The following is a 23,293-nucleotide window of genomic DNA, read 5'->3' on the forward strand; positions in this document are numbered from 1 at the left end:
TGTTGAATTTTAATAACAATTAACATCTATTTAAACTTAGGATGAACATTTTTGATGTCATCTCAACGATGTATGAGTGGATGCAGAGTTTTCCAAAATTGTTTTAGAAATAAACAAGTACAGATGTTTGAAGACCTCAGAGCTTCAGGCCTAGTGCAGCTGGGTCCTTTTGGGTGGGGACTGGCGAGCGGGGTGGGGCATCTGGGGGGAGTATGGGACCCACAGAGATGGTCACCAGGAGTCTGCCAGCAGCGGAAAGGGCAGAAAATCCATAGCCCATTTCTGGGAGCTCCAATTCAGGTGGATGGAAAGTACAGGAAGATGCAAAGTGCGTCTGGATTCCATGGGCATCAAAGGCTAGGAAGTGCAGCTGGTTGTGGGTTTAGGATGGAGGGAGAAAGGGAATAAAAATGCAGTTTTCGAAACACAAATGAGTATGGAGTGTGTAGGATGAAAAGAGAGGGCAAGGCTGGAAGCCAGTATCCAGCAGGAGGGATGGCAGGAACCCAGGACAGGGGATCGCACCCAACTGTAGATGGGAGAGGAGAGGATGCAGTTGGCACATGTTCTACAGGAGACTAATAGATGAAAGGGGCCGAAGATAGTCCTCCAGCAGACCAGGAGTAAGTCGCTTGGGAAACACTGCACTCTGGGCGCTTTTGGGAACTAATAGTACGAGGCCAGGGATCTCATCTCCCCAAGGTCACATCACACTTGAGGGACATGACAGCTCCGACTTCCTCTCTGGTGCGGAACAGGAATTCGCTGGTGCCTAAGCCGCCCCAGCCACCTAGAGAAAGAAAAAGGAAAGCAAGAGAATGGGAGGGGGAGGGGGCTGGAGCAGGGGGCAGGCGAGGAGGCTGGGCGTAAAGAGGGACCAGGACTAAAAAGAAAGCCTTTCTTTGAGTCTGGAGTAGGGGCCTGGCGTCGAAGGGCCGAGAAAAAAAAAGAGAAGTCTGATTAGGGGCGACAGCAAAGAGGTAAAGAATGGAAACCGAACTTTCTAGCGTGACGATAAGAGCGGCATGAAATGTGGAGCAGCCTGAGGGTGGAAGGTGAGCTGATGGCCCGGCCGCGGGCGGGGTCTGCTGTGGGAGCCGGCCGGGTGCGTGCGGGGCAGGCAGTCCGGTGTCCGGGCGGGCGCGCTGGGAAGATGCTGGAAGGGCGCGGGGAGCGCGCTCCATTCCCGAGCGGGCTGGGGAGGGACCAGCCTAGGGACACACCCAGCCGGAAGCCCTTCCCTCGGCGCGGCCCGCCCTCTGTCTGTGTTGGAGGCCGGAAGCGAAGTCTGCCAACTGGGACTTCTGAGCCGGGGGAAGGCCCGGGCGTTCCTTCCCTGCGCCCCCAACTCTGGGTCGCGCGCTCCGCTACAGTGCTGGGGCCATGGGTGCTGTGTGCCGCCGACCTCTCGTCCTTCCGGAGCCCCCTCTGGGGCTGGGACTGTTGCTACTGCTCCAGTACGGGCTGGCTCCGTGTCGCGCTTCCCCGCGGCTCTTGGACCATCCGGCTCCCATTTGCTCCCAGCAGGTGAGACCCTGTAGCGCCCCGGGGCGCGGGAGCCGCCACGATGCTGCGGGCAGAAGCGCGGAGGGACGGCTAGGCTGCCGGGCTCGAAGCTGGAGCGGGGCCGGCAGGAAGTCTGTGTTGGGATCTTCGAGGGGGTTCGCGGCTTGGGCACAAGGAGCGGGCGCACCTGGGAGGACACTCGAAGCGTTGGGAGTTGAGGTTTGGAGCCGGGAGAAGAGGGAGTTTTCAGGGAAAAGAGACAGTGGTGTGTGTTGCACCACCTGACTGGCGTCCTGGGCGGAGGCGGAAGGCGAGAGGGGGGAGGGACACCTCTGTTGGGCTCCAAGGTTTGGGGAAAGAGATCGTGGAGTGCGGCCCGCCCAAGAGATAGAGTGGAGCTGGTTAGAACGAGCAGGGGGGAGGGACTGGGCCAGCTCCCCCTCCTCCGCGCCGTGCACCCTGCAGACGCCCTGCTAGGCCCGAGCGGCCGCCGCCTGTAGAGCCCTGGAAGATAATTTGACCCTAATGCTACCTCTCCAGAGGAGTCCGGCAAGGCCGCAGCAGCCAGGTCAGAGGTGGAGGCCCCAGCGGATATCAGCCCGCTCCCCTGGGGGGAGGGGGGACACTTCGGAAGGACAGCGGCCTCCGGGGCCCAAGGGTCGGAGCCTCCGGTGAGACGCGGTCTGTAACCCTCAAGGAACAGCAGTGCAGAGAACGCCTGAGGACGGCCGACTGACTCGGGCAGCTTCGTACCACCTCCCCAGCAGGGCTAAGCCCTGAGAATATGCAGATGATTAAGACACCGCCCCTCCAGCGCCCTGCATCACCACTACCACCACTCAGGCCTGGGATCTCAGTTTTACAACTGTCGAATAGTATCCACGTGTGCCCACAGGAGGTGACACACCTACCCTTGGGGTAGTGGCCCTGTTGTGGAGGACAAACTTAAGGGGTGCGAGGGTGGGGGGGGGGGAGGGGGAAAAACAGCAGCCTGGCTGGTGTTGCTTAGGGGTGGAGTGGGGACCTATGAACCAGGAGGTCAACATTCCATCTGGTCAGGGCACATGCCGGAGTTGGGGGCTGGGTCCCCAGTGTGGGGCGTGCAGGAGGCAGCAGATCAGTGATTCTCATAGCTGCAGTTTCTGTCTTTCTCTTCCTTTTTGAAGTCAATAAAAAAAATTTTTTTTAAAAAGGAGGAAACACAGTGCCCGCCTTCACAGCTTCTTTCCTCAAAGTGTTCCCCCTCTTTCCTCCACTTTCTCTCTGGTTTCCTCCGCTCCCTCCCTGCTCAGTGTCTGAGTCAAAGGATGTGAAACAACTCTAAAGATGTTTCTCCTTATCTAATTTTTGTAGAGAATTTACCAAAAGAGGATGGACTGTGGTTAGTTTAGCAGAGGAAAAATATGTCCTTGTGACTCCCACTATTGGACAAAGCAGGAGATATATGCTCAGCAGATCCTTCCCGTAGATTTGGTATAGAACTATTCTACCATGGAAGATTCCAAGTTCATATTTTGATGGCCATTTGTCAGGTACCTGCAAAGTACAAGGTACTGTTGCTGGGAACTGAAACTATAAAGAAACCCTAATGTCCAAGGGACTTGAATCATCCAGGAGAGAAAAGGCTTGAAGGTGGTAACTATGATACAAGGTGGCCTGAAGCAAGTGCTCTTTGTACAACCAGTGCATGTACAAAATTCCAGGGAAAGGAAAAATTACTTCCAGCTGGGGTGTTCTGTCTGGCAGAGAAGACAGTGGGGTAGCCCTGAGGGGTCAGTAGAAACCTCCTCAAGTTGTTGAGCATCCCCTGTGGTGGAAAGGGGCTGAGCCACAGCCCTTGGTTGGGCAGGATAATGTATGTGGTTGAAAAGTGAGAGGGAAGGATTCTCTCTGGTTGGCAGGAGAGCTGGACTAACTGACTTTAACATTAATGCTAAGTGGGAAGCTACTGAGAGTAGGGAGCAGGGGCACAGAATGATTCCAGAGAGAGCGGGGAAGAGATGCTTATTGGCCAGGTTTGTCTGCTATCTCCATGCCCTTCCTCCTCCCTCATAACTGCATAGACCTGGCTTACCAACAGTGCACTTCTGTGACAAACAGCTCCCCAGCATCATTGACTGAGCCCTTTAAAAAAAAAGTAGCTAGCCCTGGCCAGGTGGCTCACTTGATTGGAGAGTCATCCTGTACAACAAGCATGTCAAACTCGCGGCATGCGGCCCACTGGCTGTGAGTTTGACGTACTTGTACACCAAAAGGTTCCAGGTTCAATTCCGGTCAGAGCACATGCCCAGGTATTGTGTTCAATTACACATGGGAGCACATTTGGTAGGTAACCGATTGTTTCTCTCTCTAAAAATAAATAAAAACATGTCCTTGGGTGAAGATTAGAAAAAAAAAAGAAACTACACCCCTCAGATTTCTCTCTCTCTGCTGGTGTTGTAGCTGCAACACCCTATAATGAGGAGAGTTAAAGCCGAAAACTTGATCTCAGAGGACCCGCGTTTACACCCCTCTTCATCACTTACAGTTTCTGCAAACTTGGACATTTTAGGCTGTCTGCACCTGGATTTCCTTATTTCCACAGTAGAAGGGCTGGTTAGGTAGCCATCTCAAAGTGGGCTCATAACACTTTACAGAATATAACTGTCTATCCAAACCCCAGTTTGGTTTAGCTCTCAGTGACTGTCTCATAGACAGAGCAGAGCTTATTCTGTTCCTAGCCCAGTGCTACAACACAGGATGTGGGAGCTTGATAAATATCCTATCTAATAAAGAGGGGATATGCTAATTGACCCTCATGCCGCTGCAAAGATGGCAGCGCCCACAGCCAATAAGGAGGGAATATGCTAATTGCTGCCACACCCTCAAAAATGGTGGCTCCCACAGCCACAAGATGGTGGTGCCCAGTCCCCGCAGCCCCTCTGGGGTGGCAGGCGCGGCAAGGCCAGGCCTGCCCCCAGGTGGGCCCACTGCGTGCCTCCCTCCGGAGTCCCCCAGTCTCCTTAGCCCCCCAACCACCCAGGGCTGGCCTGAGGCACAGGCAAGCCTCAGATGGCAGCTGTCTAGCCACCCAGGGCTGTCCGAGGCTCAGGTAACCAGGGCCAGCCGAGGCTTGTGCTGACGGCAATGGCAGTAGCAGCGGTGTGATGGAGGCATCCCCTTCCCCTGATCACCACGTCGCCTCCCACCCCTGAGGGCTCCTGGACTGTGAGAGGGGGCAGGCCGGGCTGAGGGACCACCCCCGCTCCAGTGCATGAATTTTCATGCACTGGGCCTCTAGTCTGCAATAAAAAAATCATAGGGATGAGTGGATTATGAATGAATGGTTCATAACTTGAATGAATGTTCATAACTTGAACAGCAGTGAAAAACTGGCTGCTTGGATTGGTACCTCAAAACCTGATGACATTGAGTTCCCACAGAAGTTGGTACTAGAGAAACCATAGTAATTGCAGTTCCTGAGTAGGCTTTATGCAAGGTTTCCCTTGGCTATCAGCCCAGAGGAAAGCCCACAAAGATAGACAGTTAGCACACAATGTTTCAGACAGAGTGTGTATGGCATTCTAAATTATTTCTCGGTGTGAGCACTTCTGGTTTTGACTTGTGGTACAACAACTGTTTGTTTTAACCTTTACTGATTTTCAAAAGCTGCTTTCAGCTGGGCCGCTCTTCAAAGTGTACAAAGGTATGTTCTGTGGATGCTCTTGTGCAGTGTAGGCATTTAGGCAGTCAGGGCTGCTGTCACTGCTGGCAGTAGACCCAGCAAAGTTAACAGGTTCCTCTGCCATCATGCTGGACTTCTTACTTCCCCACTATGCTAACCTTTTTTTTTAATTTCAAAGGTCTGAAATTACAGTGAACCTAATGTAAACTATGGATTTTAAATATATTTTATTGATTTTTTACAGAGACGAAGAGAGAGGGATAGAGAGTTAGAAACATCGATGAGAGAGAAACATCGATCAGCTGCCTCTTGCACACCCCCTACCGGGGATGTGCCCACAACCAAGGTACATGCCCTTGACCGGAACCGAACCTGGGACCTTTCAGTCCGAAGGCAGACGCTCTATCCACTGAGCCAAACCGGTTTCGGCACTATGCTAACCTTTTATCTAGAGACTAACATCAAAGAGCTACAGAGGCTAAGCAAGAGGTGATGCAGTGCAGGGGAGAGGACATTTGGCTGTGAGTGAGACCTGGGCTCCCCTCATCAGCTCTACAGCCCTTGTCTGTTACTCCACTGCTGTGAGCGTGTGTTTTAGTCTATAAAAGGAGGTGACCCTCACCTATAGGATTATCTGGAGAGTAACTTGCTAGATATATGAAAGGGCCAGATCACATAGGTTACGGTGTGGGAAGGTGCAAGGGGTACTTACATGTACTATAGATTTGTTCAGGCACTATGCCAGGGGTGTTAGCATGTATAACTTCATTCAGAGCTCACAGTAACCTGCCAGGCCTACCATCACCTGTGTTAGAGAGACTAGGTAATGGGCCCAGGATCACACTGCTGACCCTGGTGAGTGCAGAGCTGAGAACCAAAGCTCTGCCTGGCCCTGGCCACCATGGCTCAATATTTTTTTTCAATTTTTTTTTATTAAGGTATTATATGTGTACATATCTTACCATTGCCCCCCCCCACTCCACTCCCATATATGCCCTCACCCCCCAGAGTTTTGCGTCCATTGGTTATGTTTATATGCATGCATACAAGTCCTTTGGTTGATCTCTTATCTTCCCCACCTCTCCCTAACCTTCCTGCTGTAATTTGACAGTCTGTTTGATGCTTTACTGCCCCTGTATCTATCTTTTTGTTCAAGTTTATAATGTTCTTTATTACCCATAAATGAGTGAGATCATGTGGTATTTTTCTTTCATTGACTGGCTTATTTCACTCAGCATAATGTTCTCCAATTCCATCCAGGTTGCTGCAAATGGTAAGAATTCCTTCTTTTTTATGGCAGCATAGTATTCCATTGTGTAGATGTACCATAGTTTTCTGATCCACTCATCTGCTGATGGGCACCTAGGCTGTTTCCAAATCTTAGCTATGGTGAATTGTGCTGCTATGAACATAGTGGTGCGTATATCCTTTCTGATTGGTGTTTCTAGTTTCTTAGGATATATTCCTAGAAGTGGGATCACTGGGTCAAATGGGAGTTCCATTTTCAGTTTTTTGAGGAAACTCCATACTGTTCTCCACAGTGGCTGCACCAGTCTGCATTCCCACCAGCAGTGCACGAGGGTTCCTTTTTCTCCGCATCCTCGCCAACACTTGTCGTTTGTTGATTTGTTGATGATAGCCATTCTGACAGGTGTGAAATGGTATCACATTGTCGTTTTGATTTGCATCTCTCGGATAATTAGTGACGTTGAGCATGTTTTCATGTGTGTCTTGGCCTTCCTTCTGTCTTCTTTTGAAAAGATTCTATTTAGGTCCATTGCCCATTTTTTTATTGGATCATTTATCTTCCTTTTATTAAGTTGTATAAGCTGCCTGTAGATGTTGGAGATTAAACCTTTATCAGTGATACCATTTGCAAATATGTTCTCCCATGCAGTGGGCTTTCTTGTTGTTTTGTTGATAGTTTCTTTTGCTGTAAAAAAGCTTTTTATTTTGATGTAGTCCCATTTGTTTATTTTCTCTTTAGCTTCCATTGCCCTAGGGGCAGTATCGGTGAAGAAGTTCTTTTGGCATATGTCTGAGATTTTGCTGCATGGCTCAATATTTACAGCGTCGGCCTGCACACTGAAGGGTCTTAGGTTTGATTTCCATCAAGGGCAAGTACCTGGCGCACATGTGGGAGGCAACCAATCCATGTGTCTCTCTCACATTAATGTTTCTCTCTCCTCACTTCCCCTTCCCCCTCTCCACTCTCTCTGAAAATCAATGGAAAAAAATATTCTCAGGTGAGGATTTAAAAAAAATAGTTCTGCCTGGGACTTCAGAGTTTACTTCTCTTTACCTTGCACTTGGTAGTGGCCACTGAATGCACAGGGTGAATACAGCCTTTTATTTCTTCATTTTAATCTTCACCACTATGGGTAGATAATGTTGGCCCACAATTTTTTATTGAGAGGCAGCATAGCAGTGATTAGGAGCATGAGTTCTGGAGCAAAGTTGCTTGAGTGTTAGCCCTGTGGGACCTTGAGCCACTTAGATAACATACCTGTGCTTCAGTTTATTCACTAGTAAAAATGAGATAACGGAACTTACCTCAGAGGGTTGTTGCAAAGATTAAATGAGATATGTTTATAAAGTGCTTAGCATGATGCCTGACACAGAAGAAGAGCTTGATAAATATTAGCTGCTACCATCATCATCATCATGAACATTCTCCTTCTTGGATTTCTGCAGGAGGCCTTAACATAATGTCATTCACAAACAGGTAGCTTATAAATAATATCCTGATCCTACTATTTTTTTTAAATAGGCATTTGAAATAAAGAAATTAGGAATGATTTATTGGAGGGGAATAAAACAAGATCCAAAGAACCCGAATGTATTTTTTTAAAATATGTTTTTATTGATTTCAGAGAGAGGAAGGGAAAGAGTCAGAAATATCATTGATGAGAGTGAATATTGATCAATTGCTTCCTGCAAATCCCCTACTGGGGATAGAGCCCTCTACCTAGGCATGTGTCCTGATTAGGAATTGAACCATAACCTCCTGGTTTATGGGTCAACGCTCAGTCCCGGAGACACACTGGCTGGGCCTGAATGTATTTTTTACATTATTAAAATGTTTTGTTAATATAAATTCTATATAGAAATGAAATTATAAGGAAAAAATGTCTGCTATTTCTTCTCCTAAACCAGTGGTCGGCAAATTGCGGCTCACAAGCCACATGCAGCTCTTTGGCCCCTGGAGTGTGGCTCTTCCACAAAATACCACGTGCGGGCACACAAGTACAGTGCGATTGGAACTTCGTGGCCCATGCGCGGAAGTCGGTTTTCGGCTCTCAAAAGAAATTTCGATCGTTATACTGTTGATATTTGGCTCTGTTGACTAATGAGTTTGCCGACCACTGTCCTAAATAAATTAATGTTTTCATTTGTTTATCTCACTTTTCAATCCTTTCATTTGTTTGGAGAAACATCATAGATAAAATTCTGTCTTTTAATTAATTTTTATCAAGGTTGATCCTTTTAAAATGGTACAAAGATGTTTAAAACAAAAAAGAGCGAATCCTTATTCCACCCTTTACCCCTTTCTAAATGATGGATCCACTTATACTTCTTTTAGTTATTCTGACATTTGTCTCTGTCTTTCCAAATGTACTTATATTGTTATTCTCGATTTGTCAATTTTAGATATTATCTACTGACTTATAATAGATGAATATCTAAATGTCTTATATTAATCTCCTTCCACTGCTTCTCCCAATTTTTCCATTGTAGTTATATCACAATTTCAGTTAAATCAATGGTCAGTGTTTATTATGGCAAGTAAATAATTTTCACTGATGAGACAAGTATGTGTACTTTTGATTATATTTCTTTTTTGTTATAATTTATTTTCCTGTGGAGGTAATAATTGCTTTAATTCTTCATTTTCATAATTTTCATTGTAGCTAGTCTTAGTTTTTTCTATTAGATTTGTCATATGTTTTTTTTCCACAAACATCAGATATCTCATCAATTTCGTTCCCCTGTCCCCAGAAAACTTCCCCTGGTGCCCTCTGTCCTCCGCTCCAATCTGGAGTGATAACTCTCTAGACCAGTGGTCGGCAAACTCATTAGTCAACAGAGCCAAATATCAACAGTATAACGGTTGAAATTTATTTTTTCCCCCATTATTTTTATTAAGGTATTATATGTGTACATATCTTACCATTGCCCTCCACCCCACCCCATGAAATTTCTTTTGAAAGCCGAAAACAGACTTCTGCGCATGGGCCACGAAGTTTCAATCGCACTGTATGTGCGTGCTCGCATGTGGTATTTTGTGGAAGAGCCATACTCAAGGGGCCAAAGAGCCGCATGTGGCTCGCGAGCCGCTGTTTGCCGACCACTGCTCTAGACCTGTAGCACAAATGCCATACTAGGCATTCTGTCATGTTTACAGCTCCCATGTCCTGAACCTGTGTTGTCTTTCTCAAAGATTACCTCCCTCATTTGGCTAGAGCATATCCTCTTGCAATTTCCTAAGAAAAGTTATGAGGGTATGGGGGATGGATACATACAGAGGTGGAAAAAGTAGTTGTGAGTACACAAAACACAGTTTATTCTTGTATTTATTAATTATTGTATTTATTTGCATTACAACTGTAAACCTACTTGTGTCAACCCCTGTATAAAATATATTTATTTATTTATTTAAGTCTTTACATGTCTAAAAAAATGTCTTTATTTAGCCCTCACTTTTAAAATAATTTGGCTGGCTATAAAAACCTTAGTTTAAAAATCATTTTTCTTCAGAATGTTAAAGACATCGGCATTTTTATAGGAATTGCATTGAATCTATAGATTGCTTTGGGCAGTATGGACATTTTAGTTACGTTAATTATTAGAGGCCCGGTGCACGAATTCGTGCGTAGGAGGGGTCCAGCTGGCCCACCCCGATTGGGGCCAATTGGGCTGGCCAGGGGGCGGGTCCATGGGCGGTTGGCAGACCGGCCCCACCCCCAATTATGGGGGTCGACCAAGGAGGGGCTGGCTGGTGGGAGGGGCCGCAAAAGAAATTTCAATCGTTGTACTGTTGATATTTGGCTCTGTTGACTAATGAGTTTGCCGACCACTGTTATATAGGATTCCTATCGATAAGCACAGTATATACTTCCATTTATTTGTATCTTCTTCAGTGTCTTTCTTCAGTGTCTTATAATTTTCCAGGCACCAGTCTTTTGCCTCCTCAGTTAGATTTATTCCTAGGTATTTTAATTTTTTAATGCAATTGTAAATGGGATTATTTTTTTAGTTTCTGTCTCTGATAGTTTATTATTGGTGTATAAAAATGCAATTGATTTATGAATATTCATTTTGTATCCTAGTACTTTACTAAATTTTTCAGTTCTAGTAGGTTTTTTTATAGAATCTTTAGGGTTCTCTCTATATAATATCATGTCATCTGCCTTTTATTTCTTCTTGTCTGATTGCTGTGGCCAGGAATTCTAGTACTATCTATATATATAAAAGGCTAATATGCAAAGTGTCCCCCCCGGGAGTTCGATCACTCGCTATGATGTGCGCTGACCACCAAGGGGCAGCGCGGAGCGAATGGAGGCCCTGGCAGTAGCCAGACAGAAGGCCTTGGATTGGAAGGCCCCAGCTGGAAGGGTCCAATCGGCCCTGATCGCTGGCCAGGCCTAGGAACCCTACCTGTGCATGAATTTCATGCACCGGGCCTCTAATGTTGAATAAGAGGACATCACTGTCTTGTCCTTGATCATAAGGGAAATACTTTTAGTTTTTTTTCCCAGAATCTTCTTTTTATTCCTGCTATACCAAAAGTTTCATGATATTGGGCCTTGTCCCTCTCTTCATCTCTTCCATTCCTTTATTCCTCAGTAACCAGTGTATCTGATATATATCTGTCTACATGTTTTTCTATGTTCATACAGTTATATTCCTGGATTTTTTCATTACTTATTTCCATAGAAAACTGGATTCTACAATAAAGAGTTTTTGCATCTTATTTTTCTCACTCTTTAACACATTTAGTCATCACTCCAGCTCAATAGACATCTGTGTATCTAATGCTCTTTAATATTTGCATAATCCATAGTAGAAAGTCATCTATTTAACCATTTCTGTTTTGATGGACATTGAGATTTAAATTAGATCTTACTTTATTCAACCATACCCTATGATGGGTATTCAATACCATAGAAAAAGAGGGAAAGGTATTTTTTAAAGCTAGCAAAGCTAAATTCTAAAACTTGGTAAGTCATATACAAAAAGAAAACTATAGACCGATCTCACTTATGAATATAAATGCAAACAATTCTATTAGTAAATATTAGTAAATTTAATAGTAGACTATCAAAAGAATAGTGTTCCATAATCAAGTAGGATTTATTCCAAAATTGGTCCATTATCAGCAAGTCTATCAACATAATTCATTATATCAATAAAGGAAAAAATCTATGAAGTTATGTTAATAAATGCTAGAGAGATATTTGATAAGTTTCAGGAGCTTTATATAAAAGCTATGAAGAACATATTTATATACAACAATGGCTATCAAAAACCAAGACCAAAAATAGTATTAAATTTTTTAAAATTTTTTAAAATATATATTTTTTAGTGTTGGTAGTATTACAGACGTCTCCGTTTTTGCCCCCCCTTTAACCCCACTCCCAGCCCTTACTCCCACCCCCTTCCCCCCACTTATTGAGCACTTATTATAAGAAGGGGACGAGTAATTAAAGAGCAGCCATTATGTGCCAGACACTGGACAAATTTAGTCTCATTTAGTAGGCAGTGAGATGGTTCTCTGGGTATTGCAGCCAACAGAATTTCTCATAATGATTCCCCTAGGGCTTCTAGTAACAGTGTGGGGGCATGTATTATTTTATTTAATTGTATAACTAGTACAAGAATTCATTCCCTTTGTTCAAAAATTTTCACAATACAGACAGATAAGAAGTTAAGAGCACCATACATACACCACCATCACTACTAGCTCACTTCCTGCCCCAATATCTTTATTTCTATTTGTATCATTTAATTTTCAACAACACTATGAAGTTAGTATTGTAGTTATTCTGATTTTACAGTTGAAGAAATCAAGGCTTGGCAATGTTAAATTTCTTGAGGTGACTCAACTCCAGGGGTTTTATGAGGATTCATGAAACAATATAGTATGTAACTCGTGCAGAAAACAGTCTGGCACATCTTCCTTAGGCAATTTGTAGGGACTTAGTGAAATTTCTGTACCAGGGACTGGAGTTTTTTTTATCTCCCCTCTTTCAGCACTCTTTCTAGACTGAAGATTGGAAGCCTCAAAGGATTAGAGGCCTATCACCAGAGCACCCCAGGGGAACCCTCTCAGTGTTTTTAAAGTTGGAAAGTTTGTCCAGCTGGTGTGGCCTACTGGTTGAGCATCAACCTATGAACCAGGAGGTCACGTTTCGATTCCCAGTTGGGGCATATACCCAGGTTGCGGGCTCGATCCTCAGTAGGGGGGTATGCAGGAGGCAAATCAATTCTTTCTCATTATTCATGTTTCTATCTCTCCCTCTTCCTCTCTGCAATCAATAAAAATATATTTTTAAAATAAATAAATGAAGTTGGAAGGTTCCCAGCTCATATTACTCAGAAAACAGCAGTTCTGTTTTGTTATCCACTTCTCCTCCTATTTCTCATCAGTTGGGCATGATGAGAAAATGTGAGGATAGTATCATCCCCCTTCCCAGGCTAGCCCCCAAAAGTGAGAAGGCAGGGCCAGAATGAGCCAAAAAAAGGTGTCTGGAGCCCAACTTGTGAATTAAAGTTCTTTTCCAGATGTAATGACCTCCTTCTTTTTTCCCCACAGGGGCTAAACTGCACAGTCAAAAATAGTAAGTCATCTTTTTTTTGTTCTTGTTGTTGCTTTGATAAAGTGCTAACCTCATGCTGATCACTGACAGAAGCGCTGCCCTTCCTCTTCCAGTCTGGGAGGGGGCTGCACCTTCCAGCAGTAGGTACCCTTGAGAGCCTTGAATGCGCACACCTGCGCTTCTTATCCAGAATATTCATCATCCATGGCCTGGCTGGTGTGGCTCAGTTGGTTGGTCCTCATCCAGCACACTGAGGGTTGCTGTTTTGATTTCTCTCGGGGCACACACCCAGGTTTTGGGCTTGATCCCTGGTGGGGAGGCAGCTGATAGATGTTTCACTCTCACATTTATGTTTCTCTCTGTCTCTCCCTCTCCCTTTCTCTCTCTAAAAATCAATAATAAATCTTTTTAAAAAATGAATATTTAGCTCTAGCTGGTTTGGCTCTGTGGATAGACTGCTGGCCTGTGGACTGAAGGGTCCCAGGTTCGATTCCAGTCAAGGACACATGCCTAGGTTGTGGGCTCAATCCCCGTAGGGGCATGCTGGAGGCAGCCGATCAATGATTCTCATCATTAGTGTTTCTATCTCTCTTTTTCCTTCTCCCTTCCTCTCTGAAATCAATAAAAATATTTTTTTAAAAACTTAAAAAAATGAATATTCATTATCCAAAGTCAGGAAGTGAGAAGCTAAACTGTCCTTTGGATTTTGAGATTATCCTTAAGGTGCTGCCGTGGTGTGTCAGTAATTCAGCTTGATTTGTCAGAGCTTGTCACTGTAACAGGAGAGAGAACTGTGGTTTTAATTCAAGAAGGAACATATTTTAAGTGTCTGTGCTGATTAGGGGCCCTGGCATATAAAAATAAAACAACTCTTTTCATTACCCCATCCTTCCTCTGTCCCCATTTCCAACCACTACTTCATTTCAAAACCAACTTGTGTACTTTGTGTTCTTGATATGCCTTTGAGATTTCAAAGCTTTACAGTGACCCGGGACAAGCACAAGAAAAGAGGGGGCAGTATGGGAAAGCTGAGAACCCCGCCCCTGACGTTTAAGGTCCAGCTCTCTGGATGCACTGCTGGGCATCTAGCTTGCATGCTTTAGTTTCTTGCAGTGTCTTGCAGAGCATGCAAGTCTCTGATTTCTGCTTTTCCTGGCTTCCAGGTACCTGCCTGGATGACAGCTGGATCCAGCCTCAAAAATTGACCCCCTCATCCCCAAAAGATGTCCAGGTCCAGCTGCACTTTGCCCACACCCAGCATGGAGATTCCGTCCCCGTGGTTCATATTGAATGGACACTGCAGACGGATGGTGAGTGGCCATGCCAGTGAGACCTGAGGGATTCTGCTCACCTCAAGGTGAACCCACAGACTAGACTCGTGGTTGGCAAACTGCGGCTCGTGAGCCACGTGCGGCTCTTTGGCCCCTTGAGTGTGGCTCTTCCACAAAATACCACGGCCTGGGCGAGTCTGTTTTGAAGAAGTGGCGTTAGAAGAAGTTTAAGTTTAAAAAATTTGGCTCTCAAAAGAAATTTCAATCGTTGTACTGTTGATATTTGGCTCTGTTGACTAATGAGTTTGCCGACCACTGGACTAGACCATCTGACTCTCACATCAGAGTCAGACTTAGATTTCCAGTCCTGTGCTCATACATGAGGACCCAAATTAGTGCTGAAAGGATCCATCATTTCATACAGTGAATACTTTTTCAGTGTTTTAGATATTGGTCCACAATATATTCTCATCCTACTATCCTTTATGAAAGACCTTCCTTCAGCCTAAAATCTTTATCACCCCAGAAAAAAAGTCACATGGTTAATTCTGTGACCAGACCAAATATTTAATGGTTAACACATTTGTCAGCCTGCTTTTTCCCTTACTTTAGAGGTTACCATTTCTTCAAATGACACCTCCCAAAAAACTCATAGGGATAGAGAGTTGTATTACAGAATTGAGAAAATTGGGGTTAATAAGAGCCAGCGCTAGATTTCTGAACAGCCCGGGGAAGTTCTTTTTGTAAGTCCCCAGCCCCTTCTGCTGTTGCAGCCTCTTCAAGGATGGTGGGGTGGCCATATTAAACACCATGCCCTATTGCCAACGCCTTAGCCACAAACTTGCAAAGCCTTTGTTTCTAGACCAATATAAAGTGTTGCTTGTCCCTGTGTAGCTGGGAAGTAACTATCTGCAGGGCAGGAGGCTAACTTAGACCCAAGAATGAGCTGGGAGGAACAGGAAGTACAGGTTGTGTAAGACGGGCAGATTTTCTTTTAATAGTGAGCAAGCCTAACCAACAGGGAAGTGACACACCCAATGGTTTGTCTTACTCATCTGAATCTGTGTCTCCTCTCCTCCCTTTGGTCTTCAGCCAGCATCCTCTACCTGGAGGGTGCAGAGCTATCTGTCCTGCAGCTGAACACCAATGAGCGTTTGTGTGTCAAGTTTGAGTTTCTCTCTAAACTGCAGCATCATCATAAGCGGGTAAGAATCATGCTCCTGGATGGATTATGTTTCTCTGATGATCACGATGAGCAGAACATGTTTTTGAAAACTTCCTAGACATGCCAACACCCTGCTTTTCCTTTCAACCTTCCCTAGCTAGTCATTGTAAAGAAAGTTGAATGGGGAGAAGACTTCCCCTGTCCTGCTTCCTGCCACCTTTATTTGTAACTGATATTAATCTGGGCCCTACCTTTGGAAAAGAACAACTTTGCCAAGACCAGAAAACTGTGGGCAGAGCACAAGCAAGTGAGTTCTGCACAATTTCAGCTCACATTGCTGTTCATGGCCAGATGGTAAAATGTTGATTCTCATTAAGTTTGTTTAAAGCGGTTGTATTCAAAATGTGGTTCCAGAACTGCACATCAGCATGACCTGGGCTTGTTAGAAATACAGATTCTAGAGCCTTACTCTAGACCTGCTGAATCAGAAACTCAGGTGGCAATCCTTCAACAAGCCCACCAAGTGATTCTGATGCAAGCTCCAGTTTGAAAACTGCTAGTTTACATCTGCAAAAAGTGGCCATTTGCAGATCTCCCACAAATACATTTCCCGCTCCATGTTTCATTAGCCCCCAAACTTGAGTGATAGGTGCATGGTGTGGACCAGGTGCCTAGATACTTAAAAGCAAAGGGCCCCACCAGGGTAATTAGAATGGAAGTTGAAGTCAGTATCTGTTATAGGCACCCTCCAGAAAATCTCTCCACTCACATTCTGTCATCTCTGCAACGAAGATGCCTATAGGTCCAGGATGACTAGGGCTTTTTCTATCCCTCCCTCTGCACGTTCGTGCTCCAGAACAATCTGAAGAGATCCCTGGATTTCCCATTTGAGGAAGAAGAATCACTTAACAAATAGTTTTTAGCCGCTTCTTGTGTGCCAGCTCTTTAATAGCCCTGAGCTGGTTTGTGACACCATTGTTCTGTACTTTGGGAGGTCTGATGTAGGAGGAGGGCTTTCCCCAGATTCTCTTGTATATGACACTATATTGATGAGGCCAGGTCTAGGTTTTTTGAAATAGGAAGGAAAGACCAGAGGAAACAAAGAGCAAAGATACAGAAACCTCTGATTTTGGATCTTGTTGTGATGGTTATTTCTTCTTATTTTTTCACTGATCTTTTGGGTATGGGTAGGGTGGGGTTTTTTGGGCATAGCTGTGTGAGAGGTATGGTGTGTGACCTGTCCAACCTCCCCTTCCTCCCTTTTCTTCAGTGGCGTTTTACCTTTAGCCACTTTGTGGTAGAACCTGGCCAGGAATATGAAGTGACCGTTCACCACCTACCCAAGCCCATCCCTGATGGGGACCCAAACCACCAGTCCAGAAACTTTCCTGTGCCAGGTAAGAGTGCCGTACCAAGCCCTTCCCTTCACCACATGGCTCTGCAGAAGAAACCAACAAGTGGCCTAGACATCAGCCTCCCTGCTCAGCTGGACAATGGCTGCCATTGTCAGCATGTGGTACCCACAGAACAAACAGATGCCAGGGATGGGGAGTTCTTCTGTATGTGGCCTCAACCTCTACTCCCTGAAGACAGAGCCCGTTCTCTGTTGGCACAAACAGTGAATATTGGCCCACGACCCCAGAAGTTTTATGGGAACTGGAGTTCCTTCCTGTCCAGAGAAGCATGCTCCTACCTAGAAAGGATCAGGAAGACAAGCCCCTTTTGGAAGAGTTGTAACCCTTGCTCCCAGCCTCGTCCCAGCTTCCATCACCTTGTTCTTCACTTTCACCCCACATCCTGCCTGCATTTATCTATACCACCCAATGTATGACACCATCTCTTCCCCCACTAATCCATCCTGCCTATGAATACTGCCAGGTTTATCTATTAAAGCAGCATTCAATATGCACCTTCTATTTTTCTGCCCTCCCCAGAATCTCAGCCACTACTTACAACACTTTTTATTGTTCAAAACCAACTATATCCAGAACACCAGCCTCTCTGAGGACAGGATCTGGGCCTCATATTCGTTTGTGTAGTCACTAGAACCTCACAAATTGGCTTGCATATACTAGGTGATCAGGAAATGCTTGTTAGAATGAGGATGACCTTCATCTGTGGAGCAATTACACACACACACACACACACACACACACACACACACACACATGATCAGGAAATGCTTGTTAGAATGAGGATGACCTTCATCTGTGGAGCAATTACACACACACACACACACACACATATACTCACTATCCACATACCCTACTTTATTTTCTTTTTTCTTACTTATCACTCCCTGACATTTCATAATATATTTGTGACATTATTGTTTGTTTTTATTGGTCCCTTCTACTGGAATGTAATCTCTAGAGGACAGGGGCTTTGTCTTATTTACCACTATATCTCCAGTTTTTAAAATGGTGCCTGGCGCATATTGAGAGCTCCATAAGTATTTGTTGAATGAATGAATGTCCCCCAGTTCCCTCCCCTCTCCTTAAAGTAGACTGACTCAGTCCCTGTCACTCCATGGCAATGGCAATTCATAACTGTCACATGTCTTAAACCAAAGTAAAGCCTGGCTGACGTGGCTCAGTGGTTGAATGTTTACCTATGAACCAGGAGGTCATGGTTTGACTCCAGGTCAGGGCACATGCCCAGGTTGTGGGCTCGATCCCCAATGTGGTGCGTTCAGGAGGCAGCCAATCAGTGATTCTCATCATTGATGTGTCCATCTCTCTCTTCCTCTCTGAAATCAATAAAAATATATTTAAAAAACAAAACAAACAAAGTAAAAATGTTACAGTCAAGGAAATTGGTGAAGGATATCAAGAAGATATCTATGGCCCTAACCGGTTTGGCTCAGTGGATAGAGCGTCGGCCTGTGGACTCAAGGGTCCCGGGTTCGATTCCGGTCAAGGGCATGTACCTTGGTTGCGGGCACATCCCCGGTGGGGAGTGTGCAAGAGGCAGCTGATCGATGTGTCTCTCTCATCGATGTTTCTAACTCTCTATCCCTCTCCCTTCCTCTCTGTAAAAAAATCAATAAAATATATTAAAAAAAAAAAAAAGAAGATATCTATGGAGCAGTGGTCCTTAAGGTAGTCCCAGAACCAACAATGTCATTGAATGCAGATTCTCAGGACCCATTCCAGACCTGCTGAATCAGAAACTACTGATGATTACACACATGAAAGTTTGTGAAACACTGCCATGGAGGAACAAAGAACAAAGTTCTCCCCTCGTAAAAAGGCAGAGGCAACTCTAGAGAAGAAGTTGCAATGGGGAGAGATGGAACAGAAGTGGCCCAAGACTTTGGTTATCTAAAGCAAGCTCAGGATAAATACACTTGAAACTAGACAGTTCCCTGATAGAGGAGGGATGAGACAACCAGGTCAGTCTCAGTGCTCTGGGGTCTCTGACCAATGGCCACAGTCCAGTCCTAGAGCTTGCTTTGAAGGGGCCATCCTTGAATAGGCTCCCCAGAAGGAAATTGATGTTATCTTTGGTATCGGCATTCTGGAAGAAGAGCAAACTTTATAAGGCAGAGACTTAATGGTTTCATTTTTTTTCTGGGTCTGCAGACTGTGAGGACCCCAAGATGAAGATGACCAGGCCCTGTGTGAGTTCAGGTAACTTTGGCTGGCATGCCAGGGGAGCTTTATATATTTACATGCCCTCTTCTCACTCCCAGCCTATGTCTGTGCCCTGGGCAGGCAGCCTGTGGGATCCTAACATCACCGTGGAGACCCTGGAAGCCTACCGGCTGCGGGTGAGCTTCACTCTGTGGGATGAATCTACCCATTACCAGATCCTGCTGAACAGTTTCCCACGCACAGAGAATCAGAGATGTTTCAAACACATACTGGATATACCTGCGGTAACTCTTGCCACTCTTAACCCCTCAAACATAGCTCAGAGCCACCTCTCCAAGCCTTCAGAGTCCCCTTACTGGTTCTGACAAAACTATATTGCCAGAAGTCTAGCGCTCAGTGCTGTGCCCTTTGGTATGTAGTTGATACATACGAGTAGTTGATTCTGTGGTTGAGGTTTCCTTTTGCTCTTAATGTCTGTAGTTAGTTGGTCTCTGCCCTGCTTACCATCCCATCCTTTATGTCCTTCCCTCCCACATTCTCTGCTGTTCTCTTTTTGTTCCACTTTGTTTATTCTATTTATTTCAAAAAGGATTTGGAGATTTTTAAAATATGGAAATGAAGACAAAGGGGAAATAAAGATGAGGCAAGTAAGATGGAGCCAGGGTGAGATCAGTACAGAAAATGTATGCAACGCTGCTGGGGGTGAGCACAGATCTGTCTCCATGGTCCTTAGCAGCTAATGGAAAGAGGGAAATATTTGTCACCAGCTGTGTTCATAAGTTAACAGGCCCGGTGCACTAGAGAAACAGTTTTCCTGGAGCAGAAACCTGAAGGCGTTTCTCTTGTAGCCTTTGTGAGGCACACTGACAGGAGTGGGGAACGCTGTCATCAATTCCTGCAGCACTGTGGCCAGCTCTCATCCAGCTAGCCTCACCTATCCTTTCCCCTCTCTTTAGCCCACACGAGAGGACTTCCGCCAGCGATCCAATGTCACGCTCACCCTACCAAACTTTAATTGGTGCTGCCACCACCAAGTGCAGGTGGGTGAATGTGATATAACAGAGAGAGCATGCACAGGTGGGCATTCCTTCTAGAGGGATGAGGGAGGGGAGAAGGGCAGTTTGTGACTGGTGCTCTCTCTGAGGACCCAACGCCACTACCATCTGGGACCCCCTGCCTGGAAGGCCTTCTCTCCCAGCCTCACCTGGGCAGGGCTCCTCTTGATGATGGATGGGTGGCCACCTAACTGCCACACTGAGATACTAAGCAGTCAGCCAGGGTCCATTACTCTTCTGTCAGGAAAGCGTTGATGGGGTCCTGTGTCTCCCAGTCCCTGTCTTCCCTGCCCTTCTCTGGTCTCATAGATCCAGCCCTTCTTTAGCAGCTGTCTGAATGACTGCCGTAGACACTCCGTGAATGTTTCCTGTCCAGAAATTCCAGGTAGGAAGCAGATGACTATTTTGGAACACAATTGGGATAGAAATAAATGAAGGTCAACAACTTGAGCTGAACCCTGGCCTGATCCTAAGGGTGAGGGCAGAGTTTAACTTGGAGTTATTCAGGTCTGTGATGCAGGGCTTTAGAAAGACACTCCTGGGTTGGACTCCCGACTGCCTTGTATTAGCTGTGTAGACTTGGGTAAAGTACTTAATCTTTCTGATCCTCAACTTTTGTGACTGAAAAAATGGGGATTGTTACTGTCATAGAGTTACAGTTATATTCAATGTACAGAACAAAATCTTCATAAGTTGTGAACCAAAGTACCAAGAAGTAGAAACTCCTGCCCCCAGATTCATAGATGAAGAAACTGAGGCTGAGACATGTAACTTGTCCAAGATCGTACACCGAGGAAGTGGCAGAGGCTGTTCAGAGGCCTAACTTGTGGCTATAGTCAAAACTGAGCAGAAAGCAACAGGCATTGCACTGGTTTCGACACAAACCCCAGCCTGCCAAGTGAAGGGTGGGGCATTACTTAGTAGCCTAGAAACTCAGGTGTTTCATTTACGTGATTTCATCAAGATAAACCTGTATCTAGAGTGGTTGAGCCCTAGCCGGTTTGGCTCAATGGATAGAGTCCTGTGGACTGAAAGATCCTGGGTTCAGTTCTGGTCAAGGGCATGCTTGGTTGCAGGCTTGATCCCTGACCCTGGTCAGGGCTCATGTGGGAGGCCACCAATCGATGTGTCTCTCTCACATCAATATTTCTCTCTGTCTCTCCCCCTCGCTTCCACTCTCTCTTAAGAATCAATGGAAAAATATTCTCGGGTGAGGATTAACAAACAAACAAACAAACAAACAAATAAATAAATAAATAAATAAACGTTGGTATAGGGCCACGGCCATTAGCAGGTCCTCGGTGAATGTCAGTAATGGTTTGGTGATTACTGTTAATAATTGAAATACTATTTTTCTTTCTTCTTATAGCAGACCTGATTGCAGGTAAGGCCACTGATCCTTCACATAGTGTGCTGCAGGAGACCCAAGGGGACATTCCTCAGGGGCCACATGAGAAGTTCCTGACTGAGCCTGGTCCCGAGCCAGGCATACAAAGTTGCCCAGGGGTGGGTGAGATCACCAGCATGTCATGGTGCAGGCCGGAGAGGCCAGCCTAGGGGCTGGAGGACCTCAGGGCTGGCATACCAGGCCTCCCTGCCACATCATGCTGTTCTGCTTGCCACAGAGTACATACCCCTGTGGGTGTATGGTTTCATCACGGGCATCTCCATCCTGATGGTGGGCTGCATCATCCTGCTGATCCTCTGCATGACCTGGAGGCTATCTGGTAAGGGGCAGACACTGTGGTGCGGATCCTGGGGTTTTCCCTCTGCTCTTCTCTTTCTTCCTATCTCCCCCTTCCCACTCCAGTTTCTGTAATGCTTTGCTCAGAAGGCACCCTTCAATCTCAAATTTGTACAGATGTCACCTCTGTTATCAATTAGAGCCTGCAGTAAGGCTGACCTGGCTGGGCTCAAATACCAGCTCCATCACTTACCACCTGGGAAAATTACTTAATTCTCTAAGCCTCCTCTTTTATCAAAATGGAAATTATAATGATATCCACATCATCAAACAATTATAAAGATTACATGAGATAATGCATATGGATTCTTAGCATAGAGTTTGGCACATATTTGCTTATTACATGTTAGCCACAATTATATTTATTGCCACTGAAATTAATATTAAAATCAACAGGTTGGGGCCGTGGGCAGGTAGCTCATTTGGTTAGATATGGCCTGATTTGCCAAGGTTGTAGATTCAGTCCCTGATCAAGATACATACAAGAATCAACCAGTGAATACAAAAATGAGTGGAACAACAAATCAGTTTCTCTCTCTCCCCCCAGCTTCTTCTCTCTAAAATCAATTTTAAAAAGTCAACAGGTTGGAAGGAATTAGAGTGGAGTTTTCCTGCATGAGACATGATCAGCCAGGCAGGTGGAACAACCTGAGCGACCCCATCCTGCAGCAGTCTCCAGACTGTACTCCTGAGGTCAGGGAGAGTAGCATGACAAGGGACAGCATGCTATGATAGGGAAAGCTCTGGGGAACCAGAGCACAGGGTTGTGTACCCCAGTTCATTGATTTGCAGTCATAGGCAAGTTGCTTAATAAACCATAGATTTGGTTGTCTTTTTTGGAAAATAGAGTCATAATGCCTCCCTCTCACAGCTGTGGATGGGTTAAATGATATAGCAGGGAAGGTGCTTTTTGGTCGGTATCCTACCTAATAATAGACAAATATGCAAATTGACCATACCTCCGCTACACCCAAGCAACGCCCACCAGCCAATCAGGGTGAGTATGCAAATAAATCGAACCAAGATGGCTACAGCCACCGAGAGCAAGGTTTCCCAGGCAACAGAGGGAAACAAGCTTTCTGCCTGCCCTTGACAGGCCTAAGCCTCCACTCAAGCTACAAAGTTTCAATTATAGAAGGTAAACAAATTCAAACAGAATGGCGGCAGCCACGGAGCTGGAGAGACCAGGCCAGGGTTGCCCGCGGTAACGGAAAAAGCAAAGCTTTCTGCACACCCTGGCTGGGCTCAGGCCTCTGCTTAAGGCTACAAAGTTTCAATTATAGAAGGTGAATTAACTCAAACAGAAATGGCTGCCGGTGGAGCATGCAGGAGGCTTGGCTCCGCTCCAGGCTACAAAGTTTCAATTGTAGAAGGTAAATAAATTCCAGATACCTGGCTTCTGCTTGGGTCGCCAGGGGGAGTGGCTGGCCTGCAAACCACCACAGGCCCCTTGCTCAGGCTGCCCCATGCCC

The 23,293-nt window shown here is 45.5% G+C and overlaps 1 protein-coding gene across 1 annotated transcript in view; it reads left to right on the top strand.

Annotated features, from left to right (window-relative positions):
• The first annotated feature begins 1,281 nt into the window (after positions 1-1,281).
• The window catches only part of IL17RA (interleukin 17 receptor A), a 28,833-nt gene continuing 6,821 nt past the window's right edge, over positions 1,282-23,293 (top strand). Inside the window, exons 1-11 of the mRNA XM_054720345.1 lie at positions 1,282-1,527; positions 12,987-13,011; positions 14,154-14,300; positions 15,354-15,466; positions 16,697-16,823; positions 19,011-19,058; positions 19,143-19,306; positions 19,979-20,062; positions 20,387-20,462; positions 21,447-21,461; positions 21,703-21,804. Coding sequence (XP_054576320.1) covers positions 1,384-1,527; positions 12,987-13,011; positions 14,154-14,300; positions 15,354-15,466; positions 16,697-16,823; positions 19,011-19,058; positions 19,143-19,306; positions 19,979-20,062; positions 20,387-20,462; positions 21,447-21,461; positions 21,703-21,804 — 1,045 coding nt within the window. The 5' untranslated portion in view covers positions 1,282-1,383. The remainder of the gene's footprint in view (positions 1,528-12,986; positions 13,012-14,153; positions 14,301-15,353; positions 15,467-16,696; positions 16,824-19,010; positions 19,059-19,142; positions 19,307-19,978; positions 20,063-20,386; positions 20,463-21,446; positions 21,462-21,702; positions 21,805-23,293) is intronic.

Source organism: Eptesicus fuscus, chromosome 8, assembly GCF_027574615.1.
Source record: "Eptesicus fuscus isolate TK198812 chromosome 8, DD_ASM_mEF_20220401, whole genome shotgun sequence".
NCBI lineage: Eukaryota > Metazoa > Chordata > Mammalia > Chiroptera > Vespertilionidae > Eptesicus > Eptesicus fuscus.